Genomic DNA, 18,286 nt, shown 5'->3' on the forward strand with positions numbered 1-18,286 from the left:
ACGATTGCCTTGTTATGTTCTTCTTTTTTCGAATTCGCACTGTATGTAATTCATCTACCTGTTGTGAACCGCCTTGAACTCCCTGGGTATGGCGGTATACAAAATAAAATATTATTATTATTATTATTATTATTGATTGGCTGAGGTGCCTCAGGCTCCTCCCTTTGGAGGGGTCGGGGCACCTCAGCCAATAAGGGACTTCCTTAGACTCCTCCCTAAGGAAATCCCTAATGGCTAAGGTGCCCCAGGCCCCTCCAAAGGGAGGAGCCCGGGGTGCCTCAGCCAATCAGTGCCTTAGACCTCTCCCCATGCATCAGATGATGTGCCAGTGCAGGGCCTAAGGCCGCTATTGGGTGGCGGCCAGACGGAGCAGCAGGAGCAGGAGGACTTTCCCCCTGCTTCCGAAGATTTGTGCGGCTTAGGAGCAGGAGGAGGGTTCGGGAACTCCTCCTGCTCCCGAGGATGGAGCTCCTTGGCGGAAGGAGCAGCAGGTACCGGGCACCCCTCCTGCTCCCAACAATTTTAAAGGTACCGGGGTGGGTGCGCCGGGCCCGACCACCTAGGCTGACCAGGGGTGGGCCGGGGGATTGGGAGGCCTAGGAGCGGGAGGGACTGAGCATCCCTCCTGCTCCCAACATTTTGGTGATTGGGACCTGGGGGGGGGTGTCGGGCAGAGCTGGTATGTCAGGCCAGTGCCCGATCTCTTTTCCCTGCTCGCCAGATTCTCCTGCTCTCTGCCGCCGTTCCCTGCAGTGCAGGTCCACTTTAAAACCACAGGCTTGCACTGCAGGGAACGGCGGCAGAGAGCAAGAGAATCCGGGAGCAGGCAAGAGAGATTTGGGCTGAGGCCTGACAGCAGTGACAAGAGGCTGCTTCTCCTGTCACTACTGTCAGGGTGTGCGCATGAGCGGGGATCGCTCTGGCCATGGGTAGGGGGCGTGTTAATGATTGTCCCCATTTGCATGCTGGCCTTTACTGAATTTGTCAGCCGGCATGCAAACAGAAATGGATCGTGCACAGTTTGGAGGTTTAATGAATCCTGGCCATAGTTTCTTGTATCCTGAAATTTTCTACAAGGAATCATTGCAGCTTACAAAAAGTTATGATCAATTACTACATTTGCAAGCAGATTCTAGATAGGGCTTAGGTATGAAGTTGTATGTGCAACTGAAATTATTCTATAACTTGCATGTGCAAATTTGTGCACTAATTGCAAATCTGGGTGCACAACTTTCTAGAATTAGGAGACACTGTGCACTGTACTTTTAACACACATTAGTGATTGTTCCTTGAAGTTTGTATAAAAGCATGTAAATAGTACACCAGTGATTTTCTTCATCAATGGAAAAGAGAAGACATACTGAATTCCTTACCCAGAAATAAGGTGGATAAAAACCAAAGATATATTTTTAAAAAATTTTAATAAACGATTTTTAAAAAATTTAAATTGGATTTTTTAAAATTCAGATTGGCTTTTTTTTTTTTTTTTTTTTTTAATAAAATGCTTTTTTGAGGAAAAATCTATCTAAAGATAGTTTTCTGTTTAAGATACATTATAGTCCAAAAGTTATTCAGCATGATATAAGGATTAGTTTTTAATTATGTAGCATGAGGCTGTATATTCATGAAGTGTTTAAATTTTTTGGTAAATCAATTCCATTAATCCATGCATAATTTCACAGCTCTACCTCTCCACACCAGATGTCTCTACAGGAATCCAGTCCTGAGTCTCAGCCTGCCTGTTCGACATTGCCGCCTGAATGTTTCACTGCCATCTAAAACTGAAAATGGCTAAGGCTGAGCTCCTTATTTTCCTGCCTAAACCCACTTCCCTATCCCCTCATTCTCAATCTCTTCCTCCTTGTCTCAACTTACAACCTTGGGGTTATCTTTGATGCCTCTCTCTCCGCTCAAATCCAACAAACTGCTAAAACCCTACACTTCTTCCTCTGTAATATTACCAAAATCCGACCTCTCTTTTCTGAATAATCTACCAAAACCCTTATCCACATTCTCATCGCCTCTTGCTTAGACTACTGCAGCTTGCTTCTCTCAGGTCTTCCGCTTAACCATCTCTCCCCTTCAATATGTGCAAAATTCTGGTGCATGACTTATATTCCGTGAGAGCTGCCATGCTCACCTTACCCCTCTCTTCAAGTCACTTCATTGGTTCCTTATCCATTTCTGAACACAGTTCAAACCCCTGAGATAGGCATGTGGGATCTCTCGGAGAGAGAAAGAAATAATGGTTACTGCAGATGGGCAGACTAGATGGGCCATTTGGCCTTTATCTGCCATCATGTTTCTGTGTTTCATCTTATGGACCTACAAGTGCTCTCACTGTGCAGTCCCTCAATATCTCACCACGCTTCTCTCCCCTTATGCTTCCCCCCCCCTCCCCGTGAACTCAGTTCATCAGGCAAGGCCCTCTTATCTATACTCTTCTCTTCCACTGCCACCTCCAGACTCTATCTCTTCTATCTTGCTGCATCTTATGCATGGAACAAACTGCCTGAGTCATTACGTCTTGCACCGTTTCTGGCTGTATTCAAATCCAAGCTAAATGCCCACTTTTTCAATGCTGCCTTCAACTCCTAATTCCCACTCACCATAAAATTACCTACGTCCATCCTATCATTCTGCAAGAAACTCCCCAACCCCTCTATGTTCTGTCTGTCTGCCCAGTCAAATTGTAAGCTCTTCTGAGCAGGGACTGTCTATTGCGTGTTGATTGTACAGCACTGTGTATGCTTTTCAGCACTATAGAAATGATAAATAGTAGTAGAAGTAGCAGTAGGATATTCTGAAAACCTGACTGTCAAGGGCATACTCCAGGACTGACTTGGGAAGCACTGCATTATGCCATCTCTTTGACTATGACTGTTAAGAACTCCTAAAACAATTGTTGGGTTCCATATCCTTACAACAGGTGTTATATGTAATAACCTCTTACTGGAGTCCTTCTCATAATTGAAAATTTTCCACTGTCCATTAGTTGGAACCTTGCTCTTTTGTAGGCCTGCCATCATTAAAGACCCAACTGTGCTCAGCAGAACTCAGTGTCCTTATCAGAGCAAGTTTACTGCTTGCTCTCCTTGTTGTAAGTGGGGCATCTTAGCTTTGCAATGAACAGCATGCCATGGTCATGTTAATTTAGTTGTGAGACATGGTTATATTGCAATAGTCAGCTTTTGGTTCAAGTTGAAGTAGATAAAGCTTGATTAGATAGAAACATCAGTGTTAACATATTGGTTGAGTCTAATAAGTACTCGTATAATTTTAGGCATTGCCTTTTTTGCTTTGATCCTTTTGTTATTACATCTGCATTTTGTTTTTCTGATGTGGCTTTCACTTTTTAGTTTTAACATTTTTTTAAACACTATTACAAACATCTTGTCAACTCCACCCTTTGACAGCTGTGTCATGGCACCCTACCTCTAATCAGGGTGGGTTGCATCATCTGAATCTCAATGCTGCCAGCTGGCAGGCAGGAGCTATTTGTAAAGAGTGAAGGAGTCTTTCATATGCTTTCTCCTGTAGCTTCTTTCAGTTCAAATAATTAACTAAAATTCTGTTGTGCAACTTATAAACTTTTATGCAGGCTGTATAAAGGCTTAGATATTTAGTGCAACGACAGTATCAATATAGTCTAAGTAAGACTGAAGATAAATGATAAATTGATGTTTCTTAATGTAGAAATTGCTTTAAGCATTTTTGAGGTGAATATTTGTTAGCATGAGACTGGCTTCATATTAGGCCTTTCTGAACAGCACAGTCTGAAATACAGTACAAAACTGTTATGGACAAGTTTGTAGCAAGCATTTTCCCTTTATAATGTATTTATTTGAAACTTTCAGAGATTCACACAATTCAGACTTACCACAAAAATGTTTTGCAGATATTCCTGAGAGAATCACAAAAGATGATGTTCTTTGAGGCCCTAGAAAAGCTTGATTTCACTTGCACAACAGGATTTTTTTGTGTGTTGAGTCCTATGATTGTTACATGCTCAAATGGAAGGTGCTGAATTCGAAGAATTTTTAAATCAGTGCTACAGAGGTTTTATTTAGATTTCTTCTTAGTAACAAAACATTTTATGGGTGTGTCCAGTAAGATATTAAATTCTGTTTTTTATCCTTCTGCTGCAGCCCAGTAAAATAAATGTTTTGTTTTGCATTCCTTAGAGCTATATTTTTTCTCTCAGTATCTTTTGCCCCTCCCCATCAGCCCCATGTACAACATTTCAGCCCCTTTATATCCCAAATGTGTATGAAGTGAGCAGTGGGTATCAATATTATTCATTGCAATAAACAGATTACTGACTGGAAGAGTATTTATGATGTCTTGAACTCCAAGGAGTATGTCTACTAAAATATGCTAGTAAATGGGCTTAGTGCATTCTAACATAGGATTTTTCCCATGCACTAAATCCATTTCTAGTGCAAGTATTTTTTTTCATGTTACATGCGAATGTTTGCATTAGTGTGCGTAACTTGAATAGAATTGATGCAGGAGCACTTACCGCCTCCCTCTTTATGGACGCACTAACATGTTAGTGTGCACAAATGTTGATATTCTAGCTGAATTGCACATCTGAGCCCATTCTCTGCCTCTGACAACCCCCTTCCAAAAGTAGATACAAAATATAAATAATGTGTGTGCAGCATGTTAAAAAAGGTTACTTACCAAAAAAAAACCCACTTTAAATATGCATTGTGGTGCTTGGGATCCCTCCTGCCAGGCATTGGTGGGGTTCGGGGGAGATCCCGATTGTGGCAGGAGCGATTAGGCATCTCTCCTGCTGCGATCGTGGGGGTGGGGACACAGTTACAGGATTCTGTAACTGGCATTGTTTATGACAGGCGCCAGTTACGGAATCCTGCTTTTAGGCGAAGGACTGGACCCTCCTTCGCCTAAAAGGTCTTGTTTGGGACTTGAGCAATTTTTTGGTTGGTAATGTGTTGTAGGGATAGACGTAGTGGCAGTCTGGGCGAGTAGATTGCTGAACGTGGAGGTAGGCCATTCTAAAAAAAAAACAAAAACCAACAAAACCAACTCATTTTGGACTTTTTTTGGAGAATGGACATTTCCCTGCTGCCTACTTTCAGCGTCTAGTGACTTAGGACAAAAGGGGACTTAGACGTTTTTTTAAATTATGCCCCTCCACTGCTGTAGGGCAATGTTTTTCAATACAAGGCCCAGAGACCAATGGCTGCCTCTGGAGACCTCTGGGGTAGCCTTATCATCTTTCTGGCCCTTTTTCTGGTACTCTGCCTCTCTACTCAAGCTCATGACAGAAAGGAGGAAGCAGATGGACGGAAGAGCATTTCTCAATAGACAAAGAAAATGTCTGTAAATGTTCTCCTCCTTGAGGAAACATGTAATAAAAAGTTTGCAGGCACACTGATGAGTTGAATGCCATTGACATACACTAATCAGTAGTGCTGAGGCCTCACATAGAAAATATTTGTTCGTTCTCCAGCTCATTTGGATCCAAACTGGCCCTGACCTAAAAATTAGTTAAGACCACCATTGTAGCATAAATGGTAAAGAGATGCAAAATATTCAAATGCATATAAAACAGCTCATTACTATGTAAATTGTTGTTGCACTCTGTGTGAAAGAAGTTCTTCAGAAGGGAAGTAAATAAAATTCTAATAAATAAATATGTGAACACCTACCTACTGATGTTATATTACTGCTTGAGGTGTGCATTCATGGTATAGCCAGTAAAATAATTTTAACACCCATCAGCATTAGGCCTTAAAGTCAAGACTCATTGCTCCCAGCTGCAACTTAAAGGGCCAGTCAGAGCTGTCAAGCCTCCCCACAATCATTACCTAGCCCCCCAATAAAGACTCCAACCCCCTCACTCCGAGTCATACCTTATTTCTGACCTAAGAGAAGATTCTCAAATGCTTGTGGTAAAATCCGATGGGTCACTGTCTGAGCTGCTGTTGTAATGATTTCAAAAAGGCAAGACATTCTTAAATGACTATGTATAGGTTTGCAGAGAGTTGCAGAGGGTCTCTAAATTTGCATGTGCCGATCACTGGTGAGAGAGATTGGCACATGCACAGAATACACCCACAAATTAAACAAAAAGACCCCAAATTGAAGATCAGTAGGAGGGTTGCCTACTCCCTCCCGCTGCTGCCACGGTCAAGCAGTCCACCTGACATACCCGCCGACAGCGGGAGGGATGCACATTCCCTTCCGCCACTGCCATCAAACAACCCTCCCCCACCTCCCGACAGCAGGAGGGATGCCCACTTCCTGCCACTGCCACCCTCATGCAAGCCCCCCCACACTCACCCCCCCCTGGCAGCAGGAGGATGCCCACTCCCTCACACCATTGCCATGCCTCCGATGCCCCCCCCCCCAATCCCTCACCTTGTTCACAAAGGCTGGCCATAGGTATGTCTACTCCCTTCGGCCTGCAGGCCCACCTCTTCAAAATAATGGGCCTTCCCCTCCCCGGTGCATCCTGGGATGTACTAGGAAGGGGGCCTAAGGTGCTGATTGGCTCAGGTTGCTTAAGGTCCCTCCTAAGGGCCTTAGGCATCTAGGCCAATCAGAGCCTTAGGCCCCTCCCCAGATGCACTGGGGAGGGGCCTAAGGCTCTGATTGATCTAGGAAATTATAAAGGGCTGTAATGGAATTTGAACCAGCAGCCTCTGGTACTCTGCCCTTGTTCTGGCTGCTCTAACCATTAAGCTACTCTTCCATACACACTGGTCATTTTATAATATGGATGTTCCTGTGCTACTACACAGACATCCATGTCCCTTGTTTTACCCTGTTCATGGTTTGGGCATTTCAGTTTGTAAAATGGGTGTTCATGCAAGATGCAGCCGGAACTTGGACATCCATTTCTCATATAATTTAGAACAGCCTGTATATCAGCATATCCTGTTCTAAAATACATGAGAAACCAGACATCCAAATATAACAAACAGACTTGAACTTCCTTATTCTGCATTGGATATGGTTTCTTAAAATCTGCCTTCACATGGTTAGTAATTCTGGAGGTAATATTCAGTCCATAGCAGTCAGCATTTTTTTATACTCAGATTCAGTCACAGTTCACACTTGGCTATTAGCACCTAAGATCCATGTATAAAATAGTCCTGGCACTTATCTGGTACCATCGATATTCAATCGTGCTCCATACAGCGGATACTATTTTGTATTTTTGAGGGTTACAAAGTAACCCTCTTTTTTGAGGGGGGAACCCCCCCTACACTTAAAATATTCACTTGGTATCTTGAGTTAGGGTAAGGTTTATTTATTTTTTTAATTATAATTTTGAATACTTACAATAACCAATAAGACAAAGGAGAAAAAAGGGATCTCATAAACAATATATAATCAATCATACATACATAAATCCTTTTTAAGCCCACATAATGGGCTTATCTAAACTTTACCCTAACACTAGCGTGATTGATGGGGCACAATTGTCATGCGTGCATTTGTCAGTGTACCACTTGTAACTGAATGCATTTTTTGTGGATTGTTTTAAAGATTATTATTTTTAAGTGTTTTGGACTCTTATTAAATTACAAACTGGTACTGGTGCTACAGTATTTTGATTTTGTTGCTTTTTCTAGGTACCATTGCCCAATACCTAAAATATTTTATGTTCAGCTGACTGTTGGCAACAGTGAGTTTTTTGGGGAAGGAAAGACCCGTCAAGCTGCTAGACATCATGCCGCAATGAAAGCCCTTCAAGCTCTTCGGAATGAACCCATCCCTGAGAAATTACCCTTAGTAAGTATATTTATGAACTCTATAAAACAAGATCAAGTCATGCACCAAAATATTTCATTTTATAGTAAGTTTGTGTTTTTGAAACTTCATGGTTTCATTTCCATTTAGATAGTAAAAACCATTCTCTGAGAACAAGCAGGCATAATAATTTCACATGTGGATGATTCCATCCATGGAACCTGGTATCATTGCCAAGTGCACTGTCACTTTAAATCTTTAAGCAGTGCTCATACTATGCTTTAAGTTTCAAGTTTTATTAAAATTTGATTAAAACGCTTATAAGAAATTTCTAAGCGATTTACAATATAAAAATAGACATCTTAAAACATATAAACAACAGACAATACCCAAAGTCAAACTTATTAGAAAGGATAGAAAGGAAGAATTACAATTATCTAGAAAAGCATATACCATATTTTTCGCTCTATAAGACATACTTTTTTCACCAAAAAAATGGGTGGAAATAAGGGTGCGTCTTAAAGAGCGAATACCCCCCTCCCCCACCGTTTACCTTATTTAGTTCCTCCAGCGGTCCTGCCCTTCCCTCCAGCTGACTCCCAACAAAAGGCAGACGTGCGCTTTTCGCAGTCTGGCGGTCCTATCCTTCCCTCCAGCTAACTCCCAACAAAAGGCAGGCGTGCGCTTTTCGCAGTTTTGCGGTCCTACCCTTCCCTCCAGCTGACTACCTACAAAAGGTAGGCACGCAATCCTGTGGTCCTGCCCTTCCCTCCAGCTGACTCCCGACAGAGTGACGCAAAATCAGCACTTATTCCCTCCAGCTGACTCTTGTCAGAGCGGCGCAAAAGGCAGGAGAGAATATCAGAGTTATTAAGTGGGAACAGGTTGTTTCAAGTAGAAGAAAATAAGAGTGGGGTGTAGTGGATTGGCAATGGGTTGAGAAACTTGATTAGAACAGAGTTGCATTTTGCTACGCTTGTAGAGTACTGCCATCTACAGAGAGTACCCCGGGGGCTGAGAATAAATAAAGAACCAAGGTTTCTGGATAATACTGATTATGTTCAGAGGTGGAATGCAGTATTAACACAATGCTCTATAGATTTAATGCTATTGACCATTGATGTGTTGGATAAAAAAATTCAGGAAGCCCAGGGGCAAGTAAAGGAAAAATTAGGTCAAATAAAGGAAACAGCAGGGGGTGAGGAATTTGAACAAAAAATAATTGAGTTTAATCAACAGATGGAAAAGTACAGGCAGGATATCAAACAGCAGAAAATTAGTAAAATTAAAAGAGATGAATATGATTATACAAAAGGGTACGTGTACCAATGGATGAGTAAATTTCACAAGTCTAGGAGGAAAACAGCAGGGACTAAGAGAGTTATGCACTTTAACTCTTCAAGTGCATCATTGTCAGAGGAGCTCTAGTCTACAGGGAGCTCTAGTGGGGAGCCCCAGGGAGTTCAAGGACAAGTATTACCTAAGGATTTTTTACGGGTACCCAGCAAACAGAACCAGAAAACAACTGCAGTTCAGTCCAAAGTAGTGAAACCGGCAGGCACGGAACCCATAAATATAATTAATTTGGCAGGAAGAGTTTTAACGCAATTGGTCCTGTCGTTCATACCGACCCATCCGTATGATTCATTTATGACTTGGATCTATCTTTATACATTTTTCCAGAAATTAAGATTGAGGGTTTATTTTGGAGATTCCCAGGATGATGCAGATGAATCAGAGTCTAAAACATTTTTGCACAAATATAAGAGCAAATCCAATTGGTTACCCTGGGTAGTAACGATCCCTTGGTAGAGACCTTTCAACGTATGGTTTTACAAGAACTTGATGTGATTGAGGCTATAGAGTTGGATGATTACAGTAATTTGTCCAAAGTACAACAGGCAGCACTGAAAGAACTGCAATCTGATTTATCCATAGTTATGACCAGGGCTGATAAAGGGGGAGCAGTGGTGGGCTTAGATAGAGATGCATACATACGAGTAGCAAACCGCCAATTGTCTGATAGAGAATATTATCGGGAGTTAGCAGAGTTTGACCCCCATCACAGAATTTGGTGGCAGGACTTTGGCTTGTCTAAATAGTGCCAAAGGAAATAGAGGAATAAAGGAATATAAATATTTAGCAGTTGAATAGCCCAAGGTACCGAGCATCTACTTTATACCTAAGGTGCATAAGAGTTTAACTGATCCCCCGGAGCGCCTGATTGTGTCCAGTCGAGATCCCTATGTCATCCCTTGTCACAGTTTTTAGATTTTTATTTACAGGATGCAGTTCATCAGATCCCTTCATATATTGAAGATTCCACCCATTTACTTAATGAACTAAAAGGTTTGGAAATAGAGGGCTCTATCATACTGATAACCTTGGATGTAAAGGCATTGTAAAGCAATATCTGCCAGGATGTGGCTATTGGATTGATAAGACAAGTAGTTTGCTATCTAGAAATTCAGGAGGGTTTAAAAACATTCCTGGGGGATATTGGTAAACTAATAAACATAGAAACATAGAACATGACGGCAGAAAAGGGCCACGGCCCATCTAGTCTGCCCACACTAATGACCCATCCCCTAACTACCTCCATGAAGAGATCCCACATGCCAATCCCATCTTTTCTTAAAATCTGGCACGCTGCTGGCCTCAATTACCTGTTGTGGAAGATTGTTCCAGTTGTAATTATTCCAGTTGTAATTATTTTGAGTTTAATAGCAAATATGCCCCCCACAATTGCATGCCTTTACATGGCAAGGTTTGAGCAGTTATATATATGGGGGTCCAGGTTTATGGAAAATATAGTCATCTGGAAACGTATCATTGATGACGTTCTGTTGTGGTCAGGTTCAGTGGATGCCCTACAAGGGTTTCTAGGGTATTTAGAGAGTTGTGACCCGAATATTTCCTTTCAATCCATGATGTCCACATCTCATATTCAGTTTTTAGATCTTCAGATTTCCAGAGTAGGACACCATCTGGAGACTTCTATCTATAGGAAAACAGCTGACTGTAATACAGTCCTCCATTATACCAGTCATCACCCTTTAAATTTGAAGCATAGCATCCCTGTGGGGAAGTTCCTGTGACTGAAGCGGTTGTGCTCCAGCCCGCAGGAGTTCTATCACCAGGCAAATGCTATGAGTCAAAGGTTTCAGCAATGAGGGTATCCCCATCAGGTTATTAGAAAGGCCTATAAGAAGGCAAAGTATACCCAGAGGGAGTGAACATAAGAATTGCCGCTGCTGGGTCAGACCAGTGGTCCATCTTGCCCAGCAGTCCGCTCATGCGGCGGCCCTTAAGTCAAAGACCAGTGCTCTAAATAAGTCCAGCCTCACCTGCGTATGTTCCATTTTAGCAGGAACTTATCCAACTTTGTCTTTAATCCTTGGAGGGGGTTTTCCCCCATAACAGACTCCGGAAGAGCATTCCAGTTGTCTAGCACTCTCTGGGTGAAGAAGAACTTCCTTATGTTTGTACGGAATCTATCCCCTTTCAACTTTAGGGAGTGTCCTCTCGTTCTCCCTACCTTGGAGAGGGTGAACAATCTGTCTTTATCTACTAAGTCTATTCCCTTCAGTATCTTGAATGTTTCGATCATGTCCCCTCTCAGGCTCCTATTTTCAAGGGAGAAGAGGCCCAGTTTCTCCAATCTCTCACTGTACGGCAACTCCTCCAGCCCTTTAACCATTTTAGTCACTCTTCTCTGGACCCTTTCGAGTGGCACCGTGTCCTTCTTCATGTATGGTGACCAGTGCTAGATGCAGTACTCCAGGTGAGAGCGCACCATGGCCCAATACAGTAGCATGATAACCTTCTCCGATCTGTTCGTGATCCCCTTCTTTATTATTCCTAGCATTCTGTTTGCCCTTTTCGCCACCACCGCGCTTTGCGCGGACGGCTTATAGGTAGATTTATGGGTATACTAATTAGTGTTGCCAAAACATACCACTTATTAGGGACAGTGCACCTACTACCATCAGCTATTATAGTGTCTTATAAGAACTAAACTCAGGAAAAGGCCTCAGAATCGGAGCCTACGCACAGTCTTGATCACAGACTGAAGTTGTCAGCGTAGTTTTTTTAGCTCCTTAGCTCCAGTCATAGGCCAAAAACCTGAGAATTAGTGTATTAGTATTTTTAAATAATTTTTATAAATGTTTTTAATAAATAATTTTAAATATTCTAAGTAACTGAATGTTATTTTAGTAGATGCAACTATTCCTAAGTTTTGAAAAAACTAGCAACTGAGCACTTATCTCAATCTTCTTTCATGTGCTTCAGTATTGCCTCAACTTCAAATGATTCATTGTTTGCTGTTAGATTGCTGCCACTGCCGTTTCGTGGATACACTACTTTTTCCACTGCTTCAGGGCCAACGGCAAAATCAATACAGCATCTATAGTATAATTAAAAGAGTAAAAAAAAAAGAAAAGTTATCTATGTACTGATATCATTTCTTAATTCCATAGTAGCAGAGAATAACTTACTGTTCACAGCCGCCAGAAGTTTTTCAAACCGGGACAAGATGGCACCGGCATACATTTTATACTACGCAGACAACTTCAGTCTGTGATCAAGACTGTGCGTAGGCTCCGATTCTGAGGTCTTTTCCTGAGTTTAGTTCTTATAAGACACTATAATAGCTGATGGTAGTAGGTGCACTGTCCCTAATAAGTGGTATGTTTTGGCATATATAATAGGTTGAATCCTTTGAGCCACTTTGGGTGACACCTTATAAGTTATTATACTAATTAGTGTAACATAAACAAGTCCCCTGTATCTTATTTGCTAGGGAAACCATAAATACCTTTCCATGGATTCTGTTATTTTGCCAGTTTATACTAAGAAAGAGACCAGGGCTATATGAAATATTTTATTATAGAAATAGAAAAATATAATTCACAAGCCAGCAGTTTATAATTAATTATTGTTCACAATGTCTCTGTACATACATATATCTCATTACATAGTTATTACACAATAATCCCTAAGTAAATGAGCAAATATAACTATTTCTTACACACTAAATAATTCCTTATAATAATAATTCCTGAATAGCAGCAGTCTAAAAATATAGCTTATCACCACGGGACCTTAACTAACCTTATCCCAAACAATAGAATTCTCTCTCTAACCTAACTGAAAAGATAGATAATTCCTTATTCTCACCACTTAGATCAGGCCTCAACAAAATCGGGGAGAAGGAATCCGTTTCTTTCCTCCACTTAGCAGATGTGGAAATTCTTCTGATTAGGAACAGTCCGTCAGCCACTGAAAAAGCGGTAAATTATGTCTGCAACAGTTTCCTTATGTGCGGGAATCCAGATCTGTGTAACGAATCCGGTTTTCTTCACTCTCTGGTAGAGCTAATCACAAGAGGTGACTTCTTAGATTTTATTATTATAGAAGGTGTGCAGAGAGTCCAATGCTAAGATCTAAGTTCCCTTACACCTCAGCACTGACTGATAATAATTAGATACCTTCTTCTTAGTTTTTATCAGATGACCTCCTTCTGACCAATCCAGAAACAATCCCAATTAGTAGTCTTTTGCCAATTAGTAGCCATTCTGTATCTTCGTGTACCAGCCTTCCAGAGAGGTGTTTCAGTAGATAACAGAGAGACACATACTGATCATGGAAGCTAATTCCTCCTACAACTTTCTCAGGAGCTGAGCCGGGCAGATGTCCTTGACTGGAGAAACACAGAGTTCTTGTAAACAAGTCCAGAATGCACCTGGCAGGCAGCAGGCAGCAAAGATGATTTCTTCTTTTCTCTTCACCCAAAAGATGGTTCAGGCTTTGTGACATCATAGAGGCCTAACCCCAGGTGTGAGAAAAAGGAACAACCCCTACATGCTTCATCAACTTGTCAATCAGAACTCCCAAGTCTCTTTCCTGAGAGGTCTCTCCAAGTACCACCCCGGACATCTTGCATTCGTGCATAAGATTTTTGTTACCGACATGCATCACTTTACACTTATCTACGTTAAACCTCATTTGTCATGTCGATACCAATTTCTCGAGCTTGATTATGCCACATTGCAGATTTTTGCAATCCCCATGTATCTTCACTACTCTGAATAATTTTGTATTGTCCGCAAATTTAATCACCTCACTCGTCGTACCATTGTCCAGATCATTTATAAAGATGTTGAAGCGCACGGGTCCAAGCACCAAGCCCTGCGACACCCCACTGATGACACTCTTCCAGTCTGAGTATTGTCCATTTACCCCCACTTTCTGTTTCCTATGCTCCAGCCAGTTTTTAATCCACGTGAGTATTTCATCCTCGATTCCATGGCTTGCAATTTTCTGAAGTAGTCATTCATGTGGAACTTTGTCAAACGCCTTCTGAAAATCCAGATATACAATGTCGACTGGGTCGCCCTTGTCTATCTGCCTGTTTTCTCCCTCAAAGAAGTGCAGCAAATTCGTCAAACACGATCTGCCTTTGCTGAAACCGTGCTGACTGGCCCTTATCAGCCCATGTCTGTCAAGGTGATCAATGATACGGTCCTTTATCAGTGCCTCTACCATCTTTCCCGACACCGAGGTCAGACTCGCTGGTCTGTAGTTTCCCGGATCTGCCCTCAAACCTTTCTTGAAGATCAGCGTAACATTCGCCATTTTCCAGTCTTCCGGAATCTTTCCCGATTTGATCGACAGATTGGCTATTAGTTTAAGAAGTCCAGCTATAGTCCCTTTCAGTTCCTTGATGACCCTCCTATGGATGCCATCCGATCCCGGAGATTTATCGCTCTTAAGCCTATCAATCTGCCTACATATCTCCTCTAGATTGACCGTCAACCCTGCCAGTTTCCCGTCTTCATTTCCAGCATATATCCTGATGGATTCCGGTATGCTGTGTATATTCTCTTTGGTAAATACAGATGCAAAAAATGTATTCAGTTTGTCGGCGATTGTTTTGTCTTACTTTAGCACTCCCTTTAGTCCATGATCATCCAACGGTCCCACCGCTTCCTTCGTGGGTCATTTCCCCTTAATATATCGAAAGAATGGCTTGAAGTTTTTCGCCTCCTTGGCTATTTTTTCCTCGTAGTCTCTTTTGGCCCCTTTTACTGCCTTATGGCACTTGCGTTGATGTTGTTTGTGCTAATTCCAGTTTTTGTCCGTTCTTGACCTTTTCCATTCCTTAAATGAAGTTTTCTTGTCTCTGATCGCTTCCTTCACCCCTATAGTGAGCCACGCCAATTCCTTGTTCTTTTTCCTCTTGGATCCCTTGTTGATACGTGGTATATATAGATTTTGCGCCTCGGTGACTGTGTCCTTAAAAAGGGACCAAGCTTGCTCTAGTGTTTTTACAGTGTTTATCTTCTTCTTAATCTTCTTCCCCACCATGAGTCTCATCCCTTTGTAATTTCCTTTTTGGAAGTTCAGTGCTGTGGCCATCGTTCTGGACCGATGTTTTGCCCCTGCGTCCAGGTTCAAGCGGATCATGTTGTGATCACTGTTTCCCAGCGTCCCTTCTACTTCTACACCTTGTCCTGGTCCTTGCAGTCCATTTAGAATTAAGTCCAGAATTGTATTTTCCTCGACCAGTTGTTCCAGGAAGCAATCACCTACAGCATATACAGGCATTGAGGTTGGAAAACATACAAAGAACCTTGCTCCTTATACTTTCCTCATTTATTTGTGCAGGCCGATTAGAATGCTGCAGCAAGCTCTACTGGTTTATATATCCTCTTTGCTCAAACACTTAACAAATTTGATTTTTATACTTGGCGGAGTTGGTATTTTAAGGGAAATCTCCTATGTTGTATTACTGCGTTACCTTAATGCTGTAACCATGCTTTGAATGTATAATGTATGCAAGTAAATAAATGCGTCTGTTCGTGGACTTTAGAATGCAATATTGTATAAAACTGAGTTTCACTGTATCATAAAGGTGAATGTTATATCTTATGAAAGTTTGCAAAAACATAGTAAGCATTGGTGCTTAGGATGAAATGTGTTCTCTTGATGTTTAATTGTTATAGGTATGAGAAATGCTTTAGAAAGGAAGTGTTTTTTTATTTAGTGAATTATTACTTTGTATTATTCAGAATGGAGAAGCAGGACAAGATACAGAAGACAAAGATGCAAACAAGTCTGAAATAAGTCTTGTATTTGAAATTGCTTTGAAGCGTAATATGCCTATCAATTTTGAGGTATGTAATAAGTATTCTTTTTTATGGTACTGATTTCTATTTTTCCAGGAGAAGAATCACATCCTCTTCATGACATTTATTTTCTGACAGATAATTATATATGGAATATGAATTAAAAACATAATATATCTAGAACAAATTCCAAAAATATTTCTGGGGGTAAACAGAAATTTACACTCAGATAAGTTCTCTTTATAGTGCAAAGGGTACAGTAGTCTTGACAAGTGGGATTCTTCTCTTCACCCGCAAGGATTACAGAAGGCATCATCTACATTTTTCAACTCCGCTTCCATGTGTCACTGGGCATTGCCTCAGCTCCTCCATTTTTCTTTCTGCAAGTGAGAAGAGAAGGTGTCTTTTTTTTTGTGCTCTGCATCTGTTGTACAGTATTATTTTGGGGTTTTTATCCAAATTTTGAAGCTTTCTTGTGCTCCAGAGGTTCCCAGGATTTCTGGGACAGTTTTATCTGGGAGAAATACCAGGAATGGAGTAATTTCAGTCTGGAGGATTTTATAAAATTCTGCTCAAAAACCATCCACCCCAGGGGCCTTGAACAAAGCACTCTGGGAATGGGCTACACTGCCTCACCCTCAATTTCTCCAAATCAGCCGCCTCCACTCTCGATAAGGTAACCCCGTCCAGATACATGGAGATCTCCAAACCCAAGTCAGGGAGCATCCCATATAGTGTCGAGTAGTACTCCTGAAATACCCGACAAATCTGCAGATCATCCGTGACCTCCTGTCTGGGCTTTTCCACAAATACAAAATTGGAGAGTGACCCTCTGCTGTTCTGACTAGCCTATCCAAAAGCTCCCTCCCCTCCCCCCGTGTTACCATAGCGATAAAAATGGTATCTATAATAGGTAAAGGATTTTTTAGCTCTTTGATGCAGCAGGGTATTTTCTACCTGAGTCGCCAACAATATTTCTTTATCTGCCCCAGAATGAGTTTGTCCAAAGCACTTCCTTTCCTGCTGGAGCTGACATTCCAACGGAAGAAGAGCTCGGTCTCTCGCTCTCCTTTTATGACTGGTGTAACTAATTATATGGCCATGCAGGCTTGTCATTGCCGCTTCCCAAAAGATGACTGACTCCTCTCTCTGGGGGGGCATTATCTACCACATAATCCTTCTATCATGTCAGAAGAAACTCTCGAAAGGTAGCATCTGTATAGAGATCCAGAGGAAACTGCCAAGTGTCTCTCCTCACCCCCATACCAGGGCCTTCCAAAACCATCAGATGGGGGCATGGTCCGAAATTTCACTAGGGCCTATCTCTGCCATGCCAATCCGCGATACCTAAGAAGATGAGACCAATAAGTAGTCTATCCTAGATAAAGTAGAGTGAGCTCTAGAAAGAAGCATATATTCACGTTCCGTTGGATGGAGGAATCTCCAAATATATCAATGAAGTCAAAGGACTGACATAGCCGAGGTAAAAGTTTTCCAGAACTCTGACCTGCCTTCCCTGATCCCCGAGATCTATCCAGTTGAGGGTCCCACACAAAAGTTAAAATCTCCACCTACAATTGAGTTAGACACGTAAAAATGCAAAAGTGCCACCATTAGTCGTCTCTGAAACTGGATATCATATTTATTGGGCGCATAAACATTGCAAAGCACCATAGGCCTGTGCTGAACTTTTACTTTGCAGATGACTATATGCCCCTCTGAGTCCACCCAAACCTAGTCTACCTGAGAAATAAACCCTTTATAAAAAAGAATGATCACATCTCCCATTTTTGCTCCTTATAAAACTAAACTTAATGCTTTCTCATTATAAATCTTAGTATGCATATGGCACTTTTCTTTTATAAAATTAACATCCTATACAGAGAGAGAGTAAACTTGGCTTCTTATATTAATCTTTCCATTAATCTATGATGCTTGGCATTAATATATATAACCTCAAGTCTTTTGTTCTTTTTCATTCTTTGTAAATTTTTGTGATCCTTTTGTAAACAGCTTTGAATCCAGTAGGAGATATAGCGGTATATAAAACACCATTAGCATTAGCATAAGGGCCCGCTATTCCACCAGTGGCAATTAGTGTTTTGCTGACTGCTGCCAGTGTTAAATCTAGAAATCAATGCTGGGCCATTTCCAGGCAATGACATCAAATTTCTGGGTTTCCAGAGCTAGCAAATGCATAGTGAGATAAGTGCAATATTCAGCACTTAACCAGCTATAGATTACCACATAAAGGCCCTTTTTTTACCAAGCCACGGTAGAGATTTCTACTGTGCTAAATGCTCATGAGCGTTGGAGCATTTATCGCTCCGGGCCACAGTAGAAATCTTATCGCGACTTAGTAAAAGGGAGGGAGTGGGGGGGAGGTAGGACTGACTTTTAAGTGATCCTATTTATTTGGTTAA

At 41.5% G+C, this 18,286-nt stretch overlaps 1 protein-coding gene across 5 annotated transcripts in view; it reads left to right on the forward strand.

Moving 5' to 3' along the window:
• The window catches only part of STAU2 (staufen double-stranded RNA binding protein 2), a 365,534-nt gene that overhangs the window by 99,641 nt on the left and 247,607 nt on the right, over positions 1-18,286 (forward strand). For all 5 annotated transcript variants that reach the window (XM_033933324.1, XM_033933325.1, XM_033933321.1 and 2 more), the window contains 2 exons: positions 7,614-7,773; positions 15,807-15,911. In XM_033933324.1, the coding sequence (XP_033789215.1) occupies positions 7,614-7,773; positions 15,807-15,911 (265 nt within the window). The remainder of the gene's footprint in view (positions 1-7,613; positions 7,774-15,806; positions 15,912-18,286) is intronic.

The sequence above is a fragment of the Geotrypetes seraphini genome, chromosome 2 (assembly GCF_902459505.1).
Source record: "Geotrypetes seraphini chromosome 2, aGeoSer1.1, whole genome shotgun sequence".
In the NCBI taxonomy this organism is placed as follows: domain Eukaryota; kingdom Metazoa; phylum Chordata; class Amphibia; order Gymnophiona; family Dermophiidae; genus Geotrypetes; species Geotrypetes seraphini.